This window comes from Maniola hyperantus, chromosome 17 (genome assembly GCF_902806685.2).
Source record: "Maniola hyperantus chromosome 17, iAphHyp1.2, whole genome shotgun sequence".
In the NCBI taxonomy this organism is placed as follows: domain Eukaryota; kingdom Metazoa; phylum Arthropoda; class Insecta; order Lepidoptera; family Nymphalidae; genus Maniola; species Maniola hyperantus.
Genome location: NC_048552.1, coordinates 12,305,012 through 12,327,538, shown reverse-complemented (window position 1 = coordinate 12,327,538; position 22,527 = coordinate 12,305,012). Strand labels below are relative to the sequence as shown.

The window sequence follows — 22,527 nt, the reverse complement described above, 5'->3', positions numbered from 1 at the left end:
AAAGTTACCTATGTCACTCTCCAGGTCTTATACCCACGCAAAAAATCACGTCAATCCGTTGCTCCGTTGCGACGAGATTGAAGGACAAACCAATAAACCAACAAACAAACACATTTTCGCATTTATAGTACCTACGCGTAGAGATAAAAATGTATCACAATAAAGTGTTGTGTCGTGGCCATAGAGTTATATAAACACAAATCAAAGGTCCCAAGTTCGCTGACCGGGCGGCTAGCTACCCGACTGATAAGTGCCTTGATCGTAAATTGGCGACAATGATTAACTACGGAAGGAATGTTTCAGTGCATGGTTACCCACTTTAGGCAGTGGTCCGACGCCGCCGCCGGCGAGAAAACGACTAACTATCGGCAATTTTCTCTCTCTCAAGAAACGCACAATAAATGAACATTCCGTGCAAACGAAAGAGATGCATAGGTATTATATCAAAAGCATGGGAGGTGGTGGGTTGTCCACACTACCGGCGACTCTCTATACTAGTTTGGTTGCTGAGCGACGAGCTTTCAAAAATAAACTCGCTCAGCGATATTCGTTCAGCGATGCTCGCTCGCTTGAGCACGTGTAACGCGCGCGCAGGTTTGCACTTTGCACAGGACTGAGCGACCACAGGCGAATTTGACGCGAGTAATCGCTCGTCGCACTTGCACACTCGCTTAGCCCGGCGACAAAACTATCGTAGCTACACACTCACTTCCCGCTTCCCGCTGATCGCCAACTCGTTTAAGTTTCTAGTTCTACTCGTTTCTCGTTCATCGTCGGCGGTCGGACCACCCTTACTTTCCTACGTAATCTAATCTAATACAGCTGCTCGATTGTGGGCAAACTGCATCAATTGTTGTCTTGTTACAACAATAATTGTAGCCAATAGTGAGCGAGCAATTAACAGCAGTAGGGCGATTGTCTAAAACCTGCATCAATCATTTTTACAATCTCAATTGTTCTGATTGGCTGAATTTTTGCGATTCTTGTTGCAACAATGCATTGTAGCCAATAGTGAGCGAGCATTAACCAATCAGAGATGATTGCGATCGTGACATTGTAGCTGTCAAACAACCGCGGTAGAGCCACAGAGATGATTGCGATCTTGACATTGTAGCTGTCATTCTACCGCAATCGCGCCGCTGATGCAATGATAATAAAATATAACATTTTCATTTTATGATTTCTTTTTACATCATTGCTTTGCTGCAGCTTCTAATAAGTTTCTGATGAAAATTACTACGTTTTTGTTGAAAATTCACAAATGTTCCTAGCTAGGCAAGACTGAATAAATAGGCAACACTCATTGCTTTCCATAAAGCATGATTGTCGTCAAGGGCATGGCTATTTCTACAATAAAAAAACCGGCCCGCGCACCAAGCGTTCTGTACTACAGTCGTATTTTTTCGACATTTTGTACGATAAATCAAAAACTATTTCGCATAAAAATATATAAAAATCAGTTTTAAAATGTATAGATAAAGCCTATTCATAATTATGATACCCCACTTAGTAATCTTACTTTGAAAGTTAAAATTAGGTAGGTACCAATTGTTTGTTCATGAACACATTTTTTTTTCGTGATGTAACCACAACGGTAAAATTCACGGTTTTCGGATATAAGACCTAGGGTACTACGTAGTGGTACATCCAAATTCTTTGGACCTAGGTATCTACTTGCCAAATTTCATGATTTTAGGTCAACGGGAAGTACCCTATACGTTTCTGACAGACAGACAGACGACGAAGTGATCCTACAAGGGTTCCTTTTTTCATTTTGAGGTACGGAACCCTAAAAAATCGTACTTCATCGTAACTTTAGCAAATCACAACATTTGCAATGACCGCAAAACTATATAGGTACGTAAATAGATAGAATAGAATAGAATAGAATGTTTTTTTATTCATGTAAACTTTTTAAAAGTGCTTATGAATAGTCAGGTAGTTTTAATTTACCACTGGTTCGGAATGCCGTTATACCGTAGATACTTAAAGGACTTTTGTTTGAATTTATATTTTTTCTACTTATATAAGTAAGTTTTATCCTGTTTAGTTCAATAAATAAAAAAAATCTTTTTTACGTTTAAATTATTTTGTTATATTATGCAAGTAAGTCAAAATAATATTAATTTTCATTGAAAGCAATAGGGAAAATATTGTAAACACGTCTACACCTACTATTGAAAATGAAGTGTGAGGATTCAAAGAAGGCTAAATCTCGTTCGTTCTCTTGTTGATTTTTCTATAACAAACAATAAAGTTTGCTTATCGTACTAGTTCATATTATATTATAGTAAAGTAAACCCCACGTTAACATAATAACTAGTTATATTGAAGTGTTTACTTGGTTAACATCATGCGAAACCAATAATTAATCTATGGTTAAGTTAACATATTATTAGTTAGGTAGGTCCTACTCTAATCGAGTCTGTTAATTTACATGTAAATAGCTTTATGGTACTACAAGTGTTGATCTGTTTATTTAGTTAAGATATTTGTACCTATAATATGTTACACTCAAAGACCGAAAACGCTCATTGAGCGCGTCGTGGCTTTTCTTCATTGCCACAACGCGTTGTGGTCGTAATAGCATGATAGCCACGACACGAATTTCACGTCGTAGGCATGTTTGCGATTGCCACGACGTATCGTCAGCCTTTTTATAAGAGCCACAACACTAATTTTGCGTCATAGCCTTTCTATGATTGCCACAACGTATCGTGAGCCTTTTTATAGGAGCCACAACACAAATTTTGCGTCGTGGCCTTTCTGCGAATTCCACAACGCGTCGTAAGAGTTTTCATAAGAGGCACAACACGAATTTTGCGTCGTGGCCTTTCTGCGAATTCCACAACGCGTCGTAAGAGTTTTCATAAGAGTCACAACACGAATTTTGCGTCGTGGCTTTTCTGCAAATACCACAACGCGTCGTGAGAGTTTTCATAAGAGCCACAACACGAATTTTGCGTCGTGGCTTTTCTGCAAATACCACAACGCGTCGTGAGAGTTTTCATAAGAGCCACAAGACGAATTTTGCGTCCTGGCCTTTCTGCGAATGCCACAACGTGTTGTGAACTATTTTTTCGCTCAATAAGCATTGAGCGTTTTCGGTCTTTGAGCCCAACATATATAACAGAATTAGCCATATTTTCGCATTGATAGTGCTCACGCTGTTCGTCAAATAGTATGGGAACTGGGAAGGTTATATTATAATGACGCCCTACGGATCAGGCGGTGCGTACGAGAGCCCAATATTCTTGAGCTCGCAGTCTTCTTGCATGAAATCCTGCAGCAAGAGCTTCTTTAGCGCCGTACGACGAACCTGGATGGTAAAGTTGATCAGTTCAAATAATAGAAGACTAACGCCTAAAGGATATCAAAAAACTATCATCATGATCAACCCATAGCCGGCTGATTACGGCTTTCGCATATTAATAATATAAGTATGGATTATATCCAACAACTAGCTTATGCTCGCGACTTCATCCGCGTGGACTACATACATTTCAAATCCCTATTGCACCCCGTTTGGGGTTGAATTTTCAAAAATCCTTTCTTAGCGGATGCCTACGTCATAATAGCTATCTGCATTCCAAATTTGAGCCCGATCCATCCAGTAGATTGAGCTGTGCATTGATAGATCAGTCAGTTAGTCAGTCAGTCAGTCAGTCCCCTTTTCCTTTTATATATTTAGATAATACCTACTTACAGCAAGAGTCTGCATTTTAGCCTGCCGCAACTCCTCCCGTATAAACATCATCTCAGGTCTGAGGTGGCGGTGCGCCTGCGGGTCCATGGTGATCTTCAGCTTCGGGTCTATGGCTGCCAGTTGATGGTCACTGGAACCGGATGGTTATACAGTATACTCAGTGGCGGATTATCCCTAAGGCAAACTAGGCACGCGCCTAGGGGCGCGAGATTACGAAGGGGCGCGTGCGATCATGTAGAGTTAGGTTTCTGTGCAAAATCTTGGAGTGACCGCCTTTTCTTTAATATAGCAAATTGTGAAGTCTTCACTCGTTCACTTAGTACAATATCAACCAACTACCAGCTTTGCAATTATAGTACGTGGCAGGTCGAGATGGCAATCGAGGAGGAAACGCTCCCACACCCACACAGCCCCCGGTGCGGGTGAGCGTGGGTAACGTGCGTGTGGGCGGGGCGTCCCCCCTCGTACCCCGATTGCCATTTCAACATGTCACATACTATACACGATATTCGTCGTTCTTTTGAAGTTAGTCAGATTATTTTTTTAATATGACTAGAGGGGCGCCTATGAGGTGCTTGCCTAGGGCGCTCTCGACATTTAATCCGCCTCTGAGTATACTTGTCAGTCACAAGTACCTGTAGGTACTTTAGTACTTACTTTAATTGTTTTAACTGAAAACTAATAACACCACGGCCAATAAAAGTTCAGAACATAGGTTGACAATAAATATAGAGCCGTGTAACGGGTATTTTCCAACTAACAAATTAGCGCCAACATCTGCTTCCAATATTCCTGCTTCTTCCAAAGTCTCTGGTTGAGCTTCATCGTCATTTTTCTCTGTAGACATTTTGGATTTAAAGTTACCACAATCTTGTATTATCGCGAAGTTTGCCAAAGTTTGCGATCCACGAATGATGTCCGTTCATCAAGTGTCCGTTCCGTTTGGCTTCGCGTTGACGTTCATAAAATTTTCAGATATCTTTGAATTTTTGAAATAGGAATACTTACTAATCAAAGAGTATGTACTATGTTGGTGGTGCAAAGTGATTGGCGCCGACTGGGATTTTTGGCTCTTATCATTTGTATGGGATTGCTTAGCGGAGAGGGCGCAGTACAGTACTAACTTCTTATTTCTTAACACGGAGGGTATACTGTGGGTACTTGGATGAAATACTAAACGCTAAATTCGTGCGTAGGTATAATACCCACGAATATGTTTTCACAAATGTTATAGGAAGAACGTAGGGCTGTCACGCAGGCTGGCTTTTAGTAGTAGTTTTGTATTTAGTGGTCTTAGTGTTTGTCCGAACATAATATGTAGGTATGTAATGGAGCACCGACTAGTAGATATCCGATACCATTAACTACATGGATAATAATTTTGTTCCTTCTATAGAACCACAGTAAATGAACGTGAACTGTGATAGAAATATTATCGTGTAGACAGAGTCACCAGTGAACTACTAGTTCATTCTGGAACTAATTAAGTACAAGCTTCCTAACCGCTTAAAAAATTGCACGCCTTCTAAATCGCGCCAATAAACGGAACTTCAGCGCCATCTCCATGGTATAAAGCAAAACTCCATAGTTGCTCTATATCGTCTATGCTATGCTACTTTATTAATATAAATAAATTATGAATGTATTAAATCAAAAAGTGATAGTCAAGTTGTATAATGCAAATAATACTTTTATTTAATTTATGAATTTATTTTTAAAACAAATTACAAAATAAAAACATGCCATCTAAATCATAATGTCACATCACACATGTCACCTTGAGAGACGTGAGAAAAATCTTCTCTAGTCTGTGGTAAAAGGGTGAGTGAACTGCCTCATTGTTATTTATTGCATTTGACTCTAATAATACATTAATTAGCCGTTTTACTGGTACAGTGAGTGCAATAACATACATTACAAGTCGTGACAGCCATGCTGATGTGAGTAATAGCGAAGGTGTGGCGCTGCGCTCTGGGCGTTGTTTCTGTGTTGATCTTAGTGCAAGTGACACTTGTGTTACGAAAAATATTGTGCCTAGCCCGTCGCAAGATGACCGAGTACAAATTAGTGGTGGTAGGGGCCGGTGGCGTGGGCAAATCCGCATTGACTATACAGCTTATACAGAACCATTTTGTGGACGAGTACGATCCTACGATCGAAGACTCGTATAGGAAGCAGGTGGTCATAGACGGAGAGACTTGTTTACTCGATATCTTAGACACGGCGGGTCAAGAGGAGTACTCTGCCATGAGAGACCAGTATATGCGGACGGGGGAAGGATTCCTCCTTGTGTTTGCAGTGAATAGTGCGAAGAGTTTCGAAGACATTGGGTCCTACAGAGAACAAATAAAGAGGGTGAAGGATGCGGAAGAAGTGCCGATGGTGCTTGTTGGCAACAAGTGCGACCTTCAAGCCTGGGCTGTGGATATGACACAAGCGAGAGAGGTTTGTTTTTGTTTTGTTTTTACTGTCATAAGGTTAGGTTAGTCATACAATGGCACCGATTCCGTTGTCTTTCTCTAAACTTAATTTAGAGTGTCTGCATCCTTTTCTTTTTAACAATGCTAAAAAGGGACAGAACATGAACTTTACATAAAGGGACAGAACATGAACTTTACATTTAAAGACTCTATTACAAATTTAAACAGTAGGCTCGCGACTGCGCTAAAATCACAGGTTTTATCATCTAAAAATAAAATTTAAAACTGTCAAACTGCATCTGTCCTTTTCATATTACAGTAAGAAGAGTATGCGAATACTCTTAAAAAGAATCAGTTCCATTTGTGGCTAATTTTGCTACATACAATCTCTAAAATTGGCCTAAATCTAGTGCCTTCCTTTTCTGCCAAAAAGCATTATGAAAGGGATAGCAAAATATGTAGACTTGTCATTAAAGTTTAGAGATTGTGTGCTGCCGAGATAGCCACAGCGTAGCTAACTGTTGTACACAATCATAAACTAAAGTGACAGATCTCAATGTATTGCTATTTCTTTCATAATGCTCCCTACAGAAAAGACTATCACTAGATTTAGACCTGTCAATTTAGTTTAGAGACTGTGTAGAACAGTAGGGCGATTGTCTAAAACCGGCATCAATCATTATTACAATCTCAATTGTTCTGATTGGCTGAATTTGTGCGATTCTCGTTGCAACAATGCATTGTAGCCAATAATGAGCGAGCGCTAACCAATCAGAGATGATTGTGATCGTGACATTGTAGCCGTCATTCTCCCGCAATTGCGCAGCAGCGGATCGATTGCAATCGAGTGACAGCTACAATATCACGATCGCAATCACCTCTGATTGGTTGATGCTTGCTCACTATTGGCTACTATTCATTGATACAACAAGAATTGATTCGGCCAATAACAACAATTGTCAACTGTCCTGCCATCACTGTCCATACTATAAAATTGTGAAAGTGTTTGTTTGTTAGCCCAGCTCACTATTGAGTATAGGTCTCCTCTCGAAATGAGAATTTGGGCAAGGTCTACAACACTGACCAAGTGTGGATTGGCAGAATTCACACACCTTTAGAAACATTATGGAGAACATTTAGGCATGCTGGTTTCCTCATGATGTTTTCCTTCTCTGTTAAAGCAAATGCTTAAAAATAGTTTAAAACACATAACTTCCAGTTAGATATACTTGCTCTGAATTGAACCCTGGGCTAGGACCCCAACATCATAACCACTTAGGCTATTGTTTTTTGCAATCACACAATTGGTGATGCATATATGTACAGGGTGTAACCAGAACGCTAGTAAAAACTAAGCGTTATTGTTATACTACCTAAACACAATCCAATACCAATAACCATTTGCCTCATTTTGTAGTTTTAGTATTTTTCAAACCCACAATGTATAGCATGCAAAAGGCGTGCTCGGGTCAGTGCCCCACTTACGACACGAGCGGCCTAGTTACAAAACGTTCGTTGACCTCTAGCATCAGTCAGATGTTTTATTTGCAATATATTGTTAATTTTTACAATATTATAGGATTTTTAAATATTTTCTTCTCGTTTTTTTTGTGGTATCATATCACTAATCATCAGTACTATCACCTGTCTTCGTTTTTGCCAGCGTTCTGGTTACATCCTGTATGTATATATATCTTCAAAATAGTTTAAGTATGTGGTTTGTTTACCCTTTAAGTCAGCTAAGAAAAATAGATTTTACTTAGCAACAAAGAAATTGGTACAAATGACTAAGACCATAAAAGGTTATCAGAATCAATTAAATGCAACTAGCTAGTAGTTGATTAGTCATTTTTATCTCCTGTCATTACAAAGTAAAACAAAGGTTCACTGATTCATCTGAATTGGGGTAATAAATGTTATTAAGTACTTACTCTCCTTGTCCTCTATTAATTTACACGCTGGACCTATGATTGCCAAACTGTTTTTGATGCTGTAGCTGGGGGTTGGATAGTGATGAACCAGCTACATATAATATACAGTTTATTTGTACACTATTGTATTCTATTCTATTCTACACTTTACAAGATCTATATTTTTTTTTAATTTATAGACTAGCGCTTGGTTGCAATCAGACCTGGTGGCATGTGATGATGCAGCCTAACATGGAGCACGCTTGCCTAGTAGATACCTATTCACTCTTGACTTGAAGGTACCCATATACTGATGCTTGAAGGGTGTTCCAAATCTTAGCGGTTCGAATCAGAAATGAGGAGGCAAATCGCTTCGTAGGTATCTGTGGAATGTTGACTACGTATAGGTGCAGATTTCCAATGATGTCCACTGATGATTGGCTTGCGAGCTTTATATAAAACAATGATGAAAGTTGTTGATGTGACGATTGTATGGTGCGGAATGTGCTCTCTTGATGTGTGTTGCGTTGAAGAAGAACAGCCGGATTTTTGAATGTATTTGTTATTTGATTGCAAGTTATCCTTTGACTGGGATCTCTGCTGGTGGTAAGTGAAAGTGCAGCCTAAGATGGAAGCATGCGTGGATCCACCGTGTGGGCACGTTGGACATGCCCACAACCCTAATCCTAAAATGCCACTGGGCCCACGGATCAAGGGGCCCCACGACTCTCGAGGGCCGGGGGCCAAAAGAAAAAATTATGCTCGTTTTATCAAATTGCAAATGTCTAGATTTAATTTCTATTATATGATGAGTATTGTTTAACTATCAAAATTCTCCCTATGAACCAATGAACCAAGACTCCCCTAAAACCTGGTCTGAGTAAAAACCAACTCGCACTTGGCCGATTTATGGATGGCGGTGCCTACAACCTTTTTTGAGGGCAGGATCCGCGCCTGGATGGAAGTGGGTTAACTTTGAAGGGGTAGTGCAGTTAATGTAAACCTATACCCTTTATAGTTTCTACACTGCTTCATACCAGAATGCTAAGAGTAGCCACCGCACACAGACTTCATACGATGATGTTCTTACATGCTTGTAAGAACATCATCGAGTATTTTCCTTTAAGAATATTATGGAGCGCTCTCAGGCATGCAGGCTTCCTCACGATGTTTTCCTTTATCGTCAAAGCAAGTGTTTATTTTGTTTTTAATGCACATACCACGCACGGAATAGAAAATGGTGAAAGAATCGGAGGGAGGCCTTTGCCTAGACGTGGGACAGTACAGGCTAAATTAGAATTAGAACATACCTCCATAAAGTTAGAGGTGCGCGTGCCCGGGATCGAACCCCTGACCTCCCGAATAGGAGACGTCGTATTAACGAATCATCACCTATCACCGCTTTTTTTATAAGTATAATAAACATATCATAAAACATTACCAGTTTATAACAAAAATTATGTGTCATTCCAGGTAGCGCGAAGCTACGGGGTCCCCTTCGTAGAAACGTCAGCCAAGACCCGGATGGGGGTCGACGACGCGTTCTACACGCTGGTGCGCGAGATCCGCAAGGACAAGGAGAGCCGGGGCAAGAAGTACCGGAGAGGGAAGAAGCTCGGCTCCCAACGCACCTTCAAGTGTACCCTTATATAATCTAAGGTCGTGAGGCAGATACTGAGATGCTTGTTGTTAAGGGCACCTCAAATTTTATGATAGAAATATATATTTTTTTTTAATGGCTGCTGTAGGTATGAACCTAGACAAAGTGTTTAACAGCTAAGCTTAGACCTTAGTGTCGCATATTTACACTAAGGCTGAGATCTATAGAGTACTTTGACGTTGCTCAGACTTAAGGCACTTAAAACGAGACAGCATTATATCACTGGCATAAATATGTCTCGTTTTAATTGAAACTGAAGTCTGAGCTAAGTCAAAGTACTCTTACAGCTTACTTTGACTTTGCTCAGACTGAGGCAGATTTATAGAGCTTGTCTTTGCTTAGACTTAAGATTGAGTTAAAACGAGACAGATTTATGTGAGAGATATAGCTCTGTCTCGTTTTAACTCTAAGCTAAGTCAGAGTGTGTTCTAATAGATCTCACACTTAGAATTAAAACAAGACAGATTTTTGCCCCACACCGCGCCATCCGTGTTCAATCAAATCAATAGAAAATCAAAAGTGAAATTTTTGCAAATGCCTTGACTTGGTGCCACGAAATAACCACTTTTTTGCTCATACAAAACGATACGATGATTCGATATACCCGAAACACACCAATTAAAATTTAAGGTGTGCTTAAATTATAATAAGCGTTTCTGTATTTGTGGGTATGTTATATTAGAACCATCATTTTATATTTTAATAACTGGAGAATCACTTTTTAGGTTCTTTATCAAAGGTTCGTTGTTGTACAAAATGCTCAGATAAATGTAAGACCCATTGCACACGGTCAACTGATCGCCCGGCGAGACAAGCCGAGATCTATATAGAGCGCACTTTGCTCAGACTTAAAACGAGACAGCGCTATATCGCTGGCATAAATCTGTCTCGTTTTAACTGAAACTTAAGTCTGAGCAAAGTCAAAGTACGCTCTATAGATCTCAGCCTTAGTCGCATGACTGCGTGTGCATAACGCCGACAACTTCCATATAAATTACAGATTCTAAAGGTCGCCGGGTGACTAGTCAACTGTGCGTAATGGGTCTAATGGGCTTTCGAGACGGTCAAACACGTAGATTTTACTTGAGCCAAGCAGTCTGACCGTTTACAATGTTTGCTTGATGCTTGAGTTCATTTACGTGCTCGACGGTGATTGATGCGATTTTATATTTTTGCTTGACGCAACGTTCGATCAGTGCAATGTTCAAGATGTGAAAAAGTGCCGCTTTCTTGATCGAGCTGCTTGTGGGTCGCATCAAGCAGCTCGACCAAGCTAACAAAACTACGTGCTTGACGTCTTGACCGTCTGGGAAGCTCTTAACCTTTAAGGACTTCCAAGACTACTTTAAATAATAGCTCTTGCATTTCACGAAGGCCACTGACTCATGATTGCGTTTAAGTCGTATCGGTATACGTAAGGTACACTAAATGTGTGCGTTTGACGGCGCTTGCTCGCGACTGATTGGTCCGACATGCACGCACACTTACGCAATGACCATGTAAACGACGTTACCACAAGTAAAGTTCAGTAGCCTTCGTGAATTGCAAGAACTGTACCTTCCTAAAGGTAACCGCACACTGCCAGAAAATTCGCTATCGGCGTATTTGTAAGAGCCCTATTGTAACTCCTCAAGTTAACGTTACCTATACGCAAGTCTACCATTTAGTACGGAAAGTGTCCTTCGGGAAAACGTCATCATCTGACGTCACGATCTAACATCCTTATGACTTTTAGAGATCACTGTAGGTACTGTAATAAAATATCCTAATACATAATAATTACTATTACAAACTTTTATTATAGGTAGTCATAATATTGTAATTATAAACTTTGAATTATTTTATAATTATAACTACTTAAATCAAAAATAAAGCTTATTAACTAAATAATTAAAATGTAGTACGGGTGGCGACGATTATATATTTTATTAGACTATATTATATTATATTAAAGTATAAAATAAAATCATTAAAAAAATACTCACACACTGATATTGCTATTCTAAAATTATCTATTTAACAGTTGTCTTTCTGTTACTTGCTCCATTGATTCTCATTTAAATATCAACCAATCAAACTCGATGTAATTTTGTACACACATCCTAGATACTAATATCTGGCGCAAGTATACCTCTCTTGTCGACAGTTAAATTTTTGTTCCATTTGCCGTGGTTTATAGAGCGCACTCGGACTTTGCTTAGACTTTAAGACAGAGTTAAAACGAGACAGAACTATATCTTTCACATAAATCTGTCTCGTTTTAACTCAATCTTAAGTCTGAGCAAAGTCAAAGTGCGCTCTATAGATCTCAGCCATAGTGCTGAAAATTTTTTACTTAACATTTTTTTTAATAAAAAGAATATTGCCAGCTCAACGGGTAAAGGAGTAGACTGAAAACTGAAAGGTCGACGGTTCAAACCCCACCCGTTGCACTATTGTCGTACCTACTCCTAGCACAAGCTTGACGCTTAGTTGGAGAGGAATGGGGAATATTAGTCATTTAACATGGCTTATTATATTAGTTCCTAGAAGGTGCCTCCATTTCACAGTTTGATTGGTTAATATTCCAATGACAACTATTTTTATATGGAAAGAGCTGGAGAGTGCGCTAGGGCTAGATACTTTTCTTATCATAATATAAATCCTACACGCGTACGCGCGCCTTGAGTGTTTATTTCAATCTGTAGTCAATCGCCGCCCTGAATAAATAAAATCTTACTTCTTTTTCTATGTATATAAAGTTTGACAGAAATTTCTTTCGCGTATTTTTATACTTACTAATAATAAATTAAAATGTCGGTAATTTCAAATTATTATTATAGATAAGCTTCTGCTATTTACTTGTCTTATAGCTAGATAGCGATTATATCAATTCTAGGAATCTAAAGGGCTGTTGAATAGGTACTGTTATTAGATATTAATAAAATTAGAGATCCGTAGACTACAGACTGAACGATCTGCCGAATTAATAAAAAATGGTCCTTCGTATATTATTTCTAAAAGGCAAATAAAAATTTGGATACCTAACTACAAAACTATGGATCAATCGATCCAAAAATCTGAAGTCTGTGAGAGCCTTATAGTTCATTAATCTTCATTTAACAAGCTTGACTAAATAGCCTAGTACCCATTAACCCAATTAACTCGGCGAACGTGTACAGAATCACTTTGTGTACATTTGCCACGTACAGTCAACACTGGCCGGCTTGCTGTATAGAGATTTTCATACAAACATCTAACACATTGGCCAGCACTTGTTGACCGCATTGGGTCAATGTGTATGGGACTGGAACCACGGTTCACGACAGTTAGGGAACTTCTAACAAAACGTCGAGGCTTCGACAATCGACATCTCTGGCAGGCGTCAAATGTTGCTACAATTGATAAGTTGTTATTCTAAGGATGCTAGGTAGCCTATGAATTGCCTATTTTTCTTTTATTTCACGTCACCCATAGCCTTATATTTGACATATCGTCGATTCAGAATCAAATTGAGAGTTCTCTCACTCTAGTTCACTCTGACGTCACCCATAGTCTAATATTTGTCAAATCGTCGATTCAGGATCAAACTGAGCGAGGGTTCCCTGTCATCCCTCAATCTAGTTCACTCTGCTGGAACCCACACTCGCGCCAGTTTGATATGTGTGTACGAAGGGTTATTATAGTTGAAAAATCTCCCAAAATGTGGGAAAAAATAAGTATGTGTAGATTTAATTATTTCTTCGTATAATTTGGTAAGGAAACGAATGTTGACATGTATTTTTTATGTATTGGTGAAAGATCTATACATACTGCGTACATACACAGTAATATTGTTAATTATATTATTTTTTGTATTACAATTTTCGATATAAGTACGAGATTCTCGAGAAGTCTCGGAAATTTTGACACCTGTAATTTTCTAAGCAGAAATACATTTTTTGGACAGTCTTTATATATTTGCGCGACGAATAGGGATGACAAGAGCGATCTCTGTTGCACGTTTATAGGGTGTCTTGTCTATTCTATTTCTAGTATCTATTTGGTGCGCAAAGTATAGACTAGTGTTGCTAAAAATCTGTAGTCGATCGATGGAACCCCAGTCAATCAATCAATTAACCTATTAACAGGTTTTTGGGACTTTTTATAATTTATTATCGATAGGACAAATTATATTATGAGTGAATTTGGGGAGGACACTATCATTTATCGATTTTTCGATTAGTCGATTTTTGTAGCACTAGTATAGGCTTGAGTAACAAAGCTGAGAATCACAAATGTTTTTATAGTGGTGGGTGCTAAAGTGACGGTTGTGTGCGATTCTGTGCTGTATTTTAATTTTACTAGTATTATACGTCAACACCTAGAGTGTTATACACGAAACGCTTTCAGTATAGTTTCCGTTTACAGTTTATTTTTTCCCTATATACGTCCGCTAGGGGTGCTGTTCAAATTAGGCAAAGTAGACGTGAACAATATCAAACGCTTTTTGATTACAGTGATCGCAAAACGAGCAGTCCAAGCTGAAGTTACAACATGGTCGGTTTGCGTAGGTCATAGACCAAGGATTAAGGGAAGGACACGGCCCGACTGAAATTTGTTTTTGTACAATGCGCCTCGTGTTCAGATTGCACTACTTGTTTAGCGCGCACTTCACATAAAAACTACACAGTAACTTGTTTTCAACTTATGTATATTTATAAGAACACCTAGTTATTATTTTACATATCATTGTTTTATAGAACCGCATTTTTTAAAAATCCAAAGTACGGTTTTAAGCGTTTACATTATAGACAATTTTTTGAAGCATATCTACTGTTTTGTAAATAAAATATTACAATGTATAGATAGTGAGACCTACTTACAATCACATTTTAGTTTCAATGGTTAGTAGCTAAAACAACGGATATTTCGGCTGCTGCTAGAACTTTCGTATACCTGGATCACTGGATGGTATATATCTCAAAAAATGGCACGCAAATATTTTATAGCTGTATAAACGACTGTGCTGCCATAGTTATAATTCTATACGTATGAGTAACCTGAGTCTGTGTTGACAGATTGATTTCTAGAAAAATTCATCTTAGAATCACATTTACCATTTTCTTATAACAATTTTAATATAGTTATAAAAATAAAACGATAATAGGATTATAGTTAGTACAAATTTTTGTCTGCCTACCTTAGTCACAGTTAAAACAACTTAATGATTCAAATATAAAATAATGTGATAGTATTATATTATGTGTATGAAAAGATATTAAGGAAAGTTTAAACGCTAGTTCTCAGTACATAGTATTTATTGGTGCCAATATAATTATTATGTTTCTATCTTAATTTATCTTTTATCCAAATATTTTTTTACCAATCGCTGCATATGCATATTTTTACCACTGGCGCAATGGTAGCGCTGTACTCACAAATGGGAGGCCATAATTTAGATTCCTGGCAGAGTAAATTTAAAAAAAAACATTGTAATTGAATAATAAGTCTCCATTATATTTTATTTATTTATTTTTTGTAATTCCTCCATTCAAGGTGATGCAATTCGCTTCGGAATTATAATAATTATTAATAACACATAAAATTCATTTAAAAATGAATACAACACAACTTTTAAAGTTGTGTTGTATAAATTTTCTAAAAAAAATATAACTAAACGTAAGTCATTGAATTATTTCTACTGTTGCTTATAGAATTAAGATGTAAATCAAACTTCTGATATTATTGACTTTTAAAATCTTATGTACATTATTAACTTCTGCATTAATTATATTAATTCAAAATAAACGAGGATAAGTGGAGATCGAATAGAAAATAAATATTTTTATTGAGTTCTAAAATGTAAAAAGTATTCTATATTATGTTTTATTAGTTTAAAATACGCTCAAAAACCTATGTAACAAAAACTGCAAGGTAACAACAAAATATAAAGGCCTTGGCGTCGTCTAAACGGCCCTAGTCTAGACTACGCCAAAGCAGAATTACGTCTAATTTATTGAAAAAACATAAATCGATGTACGTGGAACTCCTTCAAACAGGAGAGTATTTAAATATCTTTATAGTTCTAGTTACTTTACTGTAGTTATTTGAATTTTTCTTTGTGTTTAAGTACATGGTATTTTTAATATTTTTTAATGTTTAAAAAATACCATAATATTATTTCATATTATGAATAGGTACAATGAAATCAAACGAATTTTTATACAAACATTTTATTTCTGATTTTGACAGTTTAGACCATATAATTTTCGTGTACCTTAGTTTAGATGATATGTGTAATATTAATTTTAATTATGAAATCATTTAATTTAAAGCTGCCAATGGAAAGTCAGCAAGAAAATTTTTGCCATGATAATAATATGTGACGAGTGTTTATTTTTTATAGTTTTGTTACAGTTTATTTTACAAAATCTATACAATCATTAAATTTCGTATTTGCTTTACACTGACCTATAGAATTCTTTTAAATAATAAACCGAGATTGATGATACTGCACAATTTGTTGGAAATAGTAGATAATATTTATGAATTAATCTGTAAAACAAAGCACAACCATCTGTGCTAGTTGAAATAAATAAAATTGGCAAAACAAACTTTCTCTTATTTAATGCTCTACGTTTACTTACTTGTACCTACCTACTTATAATTTTAAACATTCATTTAGGTACTATCTACTATCGGGAACTAATGTAGGTAAACCTGTGAAAAAGTATTCCGAACTTGTAATCATAATCATAATCATAATTTATTATTGCAAATACACGTTGTGTGGTTTTTATTACAATAATAAATAAGTTTTTACCAGTAGAACGGATTAGCTCAACTATCTACGGCGTTTACCTTGCTCAAAAGTTTCTTAGGTACCGTTTATGATAATTATAGACCTATATAAGTCCCGCAAATTGCTATTGCGCTGGAACCATGTCTCATTAACATCGAAATGACGTCGGCCGAAATAAAAATATGCCAGTATTCTTGGCACCATTCCACGCGGTCATGATTTATATAGTAATTAGATAAGGCTAGCTTTAAGTTTTATTGTAATATAAAAAAAAAAAAAAGATAAAAAATATACCATCAGCTCGAAACTTCAGTCTAGTGCTGACGTCACTAAAATGGCGGCCACGCGCATTAGCAATTTGCGGGACTTAGAGAAAAGGAACAAGCAAAGGACGTCCAATCTGGCAAAAGCTTTTGTTTGATAATGAGCGGCCAGCCTAAGCCTTAAAAACTACGTAGGGAAAATAAAAGTGAAGGTATGTTAGCCCTTTAATCAATTAAGTTCAAAGGACTAGAATCCAAAGCCATTAAAAATAAATCAAGTCTCTCATGTCAACGTGACAATAATTTTGGTGATTGTGACGTGTCTGCATAGATTAATATGTATTCAAATAGATGTACATCTCACGTCAAATTTTATTTCTTAGAAAGCAGCGCCATCTAGTGGTCATAGACAAAACTCGATATATATGTATGTACCTACGTACTATATTGAATACTCTTAAAATGTCTACTATAGATCTAATGAAAACAGTGAAAATGATGGGAAATAAAAAAAATAGGTTGTGACATCGGATTAACTAGGAAAACGTATTTGATACTTTATCCCTAGGTAATCTGGGAATACACAACTTATTTTTTGATTTCTCACCATTTTCACTGTTTCCATTAGACAGACTTTATCATTATTATTAATAAAATGGAGGGAAAAAGGAAATTAACAAAAACAATAGATACTTTTTATGATTTATTTAACAATAACACTAATGGCTAGCCTTATTTTTGGCACTACGCCGTGGCCTCAGGGTCTCCAGCTTCCACAGCAAATGAGACAAAATATAATAATATGTAATTCTCGGAGACTGCCAATGTTGTGTTCCATATTAAGGGTCCTTCGCTGTTTTCAGGGAATTAGCGTCAATCCATCGAGACTCATGCGATCATCCCGAAAGTGCAGGAATAATTTTATGTGGCAAGAAACCTGATTGTATCATTAAGAGACTTGTTTGCTATCTTGTTTTCTGCGCACTTGTTTCTTCAACTTTGTAATTATTTCCTTCAGCTTCAGTTCATTTGGCGTCAAAACTGTAAAAAAATTAATATTTTTTTCAAAATTAAATATCCTCCTAACCGAATTTTGCCATGGCCATCTTTGCGCAACTAGAGGCGAGATCAGGAACAGGACAGACATGTGGTCTTCAGAGGTACAGGGGTGTTACACCTTAATTTCCCAACTTTGCTTAAAAATAAATAAAAACCTATTTATAAGAATGTAAATGAAACCCTTTCATATAATGTTCCACTTTAAAGTCGTACATTTTGCAATTTCATTGCATTATTTAAAACTATAGTCATTTCAAGTTAATAGCATAAGTAGATACTGTAATAAGCAGGTGTGACAGACATACAGACTTAGTCATAATAATAAAATATAAGTATTGCTTTTTTACATTTTTGGTACAAAACCTTAACAATTATATTATTATGTTAGTTTCAACCGATAGACTTCCACTCCACAGCTCGGTGAAGGTGAAGCAAAACATTGTGAGGAACCTACATGCCTGCTAATCCGCACTTAGCACTCTGCATCCAATCCGTCGTCCGTCCGTCTGTCTGTCAGTCTGTCACCAGACTGTATCTCATGAACTGTGATAGTAAGAGAGTTGAAATTTTCACAGATGTATTTTTGTTGCTGCTATAGCAACAAATACTAAAAAACAGAATAAAATAAATATTTAAGGGGGCTCCCATTCAACAGAGATGATTGTTTTGCCGATATTATAGATACTGGTACGGAACCGTTTGTACGCGAGTCTGACTCGCACTTGGCCGGTTTTTTTGACTTTGCTAAGTAACTTATTGACAGATTACAGGTAGAGTGATTAGGTATTACTTGAATTCAGCCGTTAATAAAATAAATAATCAAAACATTTACCTTGTCCGTGTATAACAAAGCAATTTGACATCTTGATATTTACATACTTATACTTAAATATGAAAATGAGTCCAAAATCTCTAAAACTGTTTGTGCACTGAACTTAACACTAACTAGGTACTTAAATTTAATAAAAGAAGTCTGAAATCTCTAAAACAGTTTGTGTAATATACATATTCGTCCAAGTTTGTGCACTGAATTTAACCCTACGTACTTAATGTAAAACGTAGTTCAAAATCTCTAAAACAATTGGTGCGCTGAACACTTTTGAGGATAGTTCAACTCGACGCGAATTAGCAATCACATGAAATCACACCAAAATTATTAGAAAAATAATCACGGATTAAATGACAGCAGATACAAAAACAAATGGCGGCATGGGCGGCAACCATAGAGTCAGAACACTATAAGGCTAAGCGCGCACAGCGAAAATAAATCGTTGCGAAAAAAATCGCAAATCTGTGAACCATCAAAATACATTATCATCCACGCACTGCGAAAAAAAATCGCATGCGATTAATATTCGTTACTGCGGTGCGATGCGAATTTGATAATAATCAAAGAAATTCCTGTTATATGCACGAAGATCATTATAATAATATTGTTCGTAAAAAAGACTTTTAGAGGCCTTAATGCTGTTAAAGGATGGACCCAGTAACGTTTTGTATTTTTCTTCTTCAAATTCCTTTTATGTAATATTAAGTAGGTAGTAAATAATTATGCCTATTTTCTTTTTTGAATCCATATTTAAATGTTCACTCTATTTGATATAATTTATTAAATGTTCTTCACGTCTTGTTTTCATGGTGGTACAGTAGGTATTCACTGATTTCGGCTCCCTGTCTTTCGTGGTAGGCAAATAAATCGTGGTGCGCGTAGGAATAATAATATTGCGATTAAATTTTGCATTGAACATGTGGACAAAAATCGCATCGCAGTGCGCGCTTAGCCTTACTCCTACCGGACAATGGCGGCAGTGGCGATTATGACAATGTGGCCACTATAAAAATTAATAGAATTTTTAATTGTAGCAACACTTGCAAATAAAAATGTCTATGACCACTAGTTGGCGCTAGTTATTATAGTCCGAAGAGATTTCTTCGAAGACGACATAGCATGCGTGTCTGTGATCTATCGTCATCGTGTCGTCATCTTTTATCAGTCATTTTGTCACAGAGTAGGTACATTAAATCATTTTGTTGTTATCATTATCAATGTTTTGGTACGACTATTATAATTATTTTGCTATAGAAACCACTACTGTGTAGTAACTTTCAAAATACTAATTAAATAGGATAATAAGTAAAGTGTGTCACGCATAAATTATGGATGCGAAAGACGTTTGCATAGAAATCGAGAATGATGAATTTTATAGCAAGTTCCTGGTGGAATCAGTGAAGCCGCTAGTCGGTGAGAACATCTCAGTGACGGAACAGGTCAATAAGCTCGCCCAGGGTATTGAGAAGCTAACTAAAAGTCTGGAGTCACAAGTTTTAGCCAAACACAACGATTTACTTACACAGGCAAGTAATATATCCGATTTGGAAGCTATGCTTGAATCTGTGCGTTCCCAAGTGCAGGGGCTACTGCGTAGTGCTGAAAAACTCAAAGACCGTGTACACACACCCTACAACGTGTTGGAAAGCCAGACAATGATGTTAGATAGAGTGCAAACAACGTGTAACCTCCTTAGACATTCAGCGAAAATACTCACTTTGTGGAACAAACTAACATCAGTTAAAGACAACCCCGCGAAAGAGGCTATGATACTTTTTGAATTAAACGAACTTATAAGCGATTATGATTTCAAAGGAATAACTTTGCTCGATGATGTTTTAACACAAGTCGAACTTCAGAGAAAAGAACTTTTGAAAAATTCCACAGATTTATTACAATCTAGCTTACTGAATGGTGACAAAGTTAAACTTCTGCAATGTTTTAAAGTCTTCCACAACCTGCAATGTACTGAAGAGCAGATTAAAAGTACAGTGGACAGTATTCTAAGAGTTTTGAGAAAGGAAATAAATACTGCGCTAAATGTACAGATGGTGTCTATAGAAGTCAAGAAGTCTAGTTCAGGAAGAGTTGCACCTGGTAAAGCCAATATTATGAATGCACAGGATTTCAAGATCAAACTCTGGGATAATATTGATAAACTGTTTAAAAATGAAATGTATAATAGTTGTATGAAAGTAGTCATGTTGCAAAATGTTGTGAACGAGCTGCACGCTATTGGAAACTTCAGAAACATAGCGAAAAAGTTCTGGGATGAATTATCCTTAATTTTCAGTAATGAGTTAGAAAAAAGCCCATCAACTGTCAGTCAGTCGATTGAAATTGATTTCCCAAAACTGTTAAAATGTTTCAACGATTTACTGTCAAAATTAAAATGTAAGAACCTAGACATGAACCGTTCTTGCTTGACTAAATGGGAAAACGCATTCTTATCGAAATCTTTGGCCAAGCTATTGGAACCTGTTAGAAGTATGTGGCATTTGAACCAAGTTCCGACCATGGACCAAATAGATAATGCCATAAGAGTGATAGCAGAAGCACTGAGTATTTCATTGGCAGACAAAAATTTGAGTATAAGTTTGGCATACAGCGTGGCAAAGAGCATCAAACAAATGAACGTAGAAACAGAACAACGTTTATCTATGGACAGTGACGTTGCACAAATCATAGAAGCACCGACAAGCTCACAGCAGAAGAATGCAGATTTATGCAACACATTGTACTACTTTTCTTCACAAATAAAAAGAGTTCTTGCAAATATGAACTCAATGTTACCTCAAGAAAGCATACAAATCGTACAAAACAGCTTAAAAGGCATGTCTAGTCTACCAGTCCTAAATTTATTTGCTGAATCAATCAAGAACTCACTATACCTTATTTTGATCACGATGCACGATGAACCGGACCTAATTCGTGCTGAGAATCCTAATAATAAAACAATGTCGTGCTCCCCATACATGAAGGAGCTTCAACAATTCGTATCACGATGCAAAGATATATATTTGTCATTATTCAACGAAAAGCAGGCATTGAACGAATGTTGTATACACATTTCTAAGTGTTGTATTGAACGGTTCATGCAACATGTATGTAATGTACGTCCTCTAAGTTTATACGGACGTGCAAAGTTGCAAGCGGATTGTAAGCATTTAGAAACGTCTCTGGCGCCGCTAGTAAATGATATTACGGAGTTGGGTGACCAGTACCGTCAGCTGAAGGCTTTAAGTCTGCTTCTAGAGAAAAAGCCTCAAGATATAGCGAAGAGTCAACATGAAGGGGCGTTGCTGCCTTATTCCTTGGTGATGATGTACCTGTTTTCGTATGGTGGGCAGCAGTTGCTGGCACCACATGTTTGTGCAGGTTGGTATGTTTCTTGAGGTAGGTAATAAGCTGTCAACTTGCATTGTTCAGCCTATTCAGGCATATCATATCAGATGTGTACATAAACAATACGACAACTTCAAAAATACAATGAACCAAAAGCTTAATTTGCTATAATCTGCTGAAAGTGCTGAAACAGGTCGAATCTGTATGATGCAACATGCATTGCCCACCCTTCCACTGCTAACCATGTAGGAGATAGCAGCTACCAGGCAAGCAATACGCACCACCACCACACAAATCCCAAAATACTCGACGCACGTTTCGCCCTGACACCGGAGCATCCTCAGGAGATGTAGACCTTACGATGTACAATTGCATTTTGGGATTTGTGTGGTGCTGCGTGGTGGTGGTGCTGGTGCGTATTGCTTGCTTGGTGGCTGCTTTCTCCTGCATGCTTAGCAGTGGGAGGGCGGGCGGTGCATTTCGCATGCTGCATGTTGCATCATACAGATTCAACCTGTTTCAGCGGATTATAGCAAATTAAGCTTTTGGTTCATTGTATATCACGGACTTCC

At 37.3% G+C, this 22,527-nt stretch overlaps 3 protein-coding genes across 4 annotated transcripts in view; 2 read left to right on the top strand and 1 right to left on the bottom strand.

Annotated features, from left to right (window-relative positions):
- Positions 1-3,211: 3,211 nt before the first annotated feature.
- LOC117989841 (uncharacterized) lies at positions 3,212-4,553 on the bottom strand. The gene is made up of 3 exons (XM_034977235.2): positions 4,468-4,553; positions 3,707-3,836; positions 3,212-3,319 (listed from the first exon to the last, which is right to left on the bottom strand). Exons 1-3 carry the CDS (start codon positions 4,551-4,553, stop codon positions 3,218-3,220), a joined length of 318 nt encoding a protein of 105 aa, XP_034833126.1. The 3' UTR covers positions 3,212-3,217.
- A 950-nt stretch (positions 4,554-5,503) lies between these two features.
- Ras85D (ras-like protein 1) lies at positions 5,504-16,271 on the top strand. The gene is made up of 2 exons (XM_034977234.2): positions 5,504-6,151; positions 9,510-16,271. Exons 1-2 carry the CDS (start codon positions 5,756-5,758, stop codon positions 9,687-9,689), a joined length of 576 nt encoding a protein of 191 aa, XP_034833125.1. The 5' UTR covers positions 5,504-5,755; the 3' UTR covers positions 9,690-16,271.
- Positions 16,272-19,778: 3,507 nt separating this feature from the next.
- The window catches only part of fws (four way stop), a 33,602-nt gene continuing 30,853 nt past the window's right edge, over positions 19,779-22,527 (top strand). For both annotated transcript variants that reach the window (XM_069504132.1, XM_034977736.2), the window contains exon 1: positions 19,779-21,988. In XM_069504132.1, coding sequence (XP_069360233.1) covers positions 19,939-21,988 — 2,050 coding nt within the window. In that variant the 5' untranslated portion in view covers positions 19,779-19,938. The remainder of the gene's footprint in view (positions 21,989-22,527) is intronic.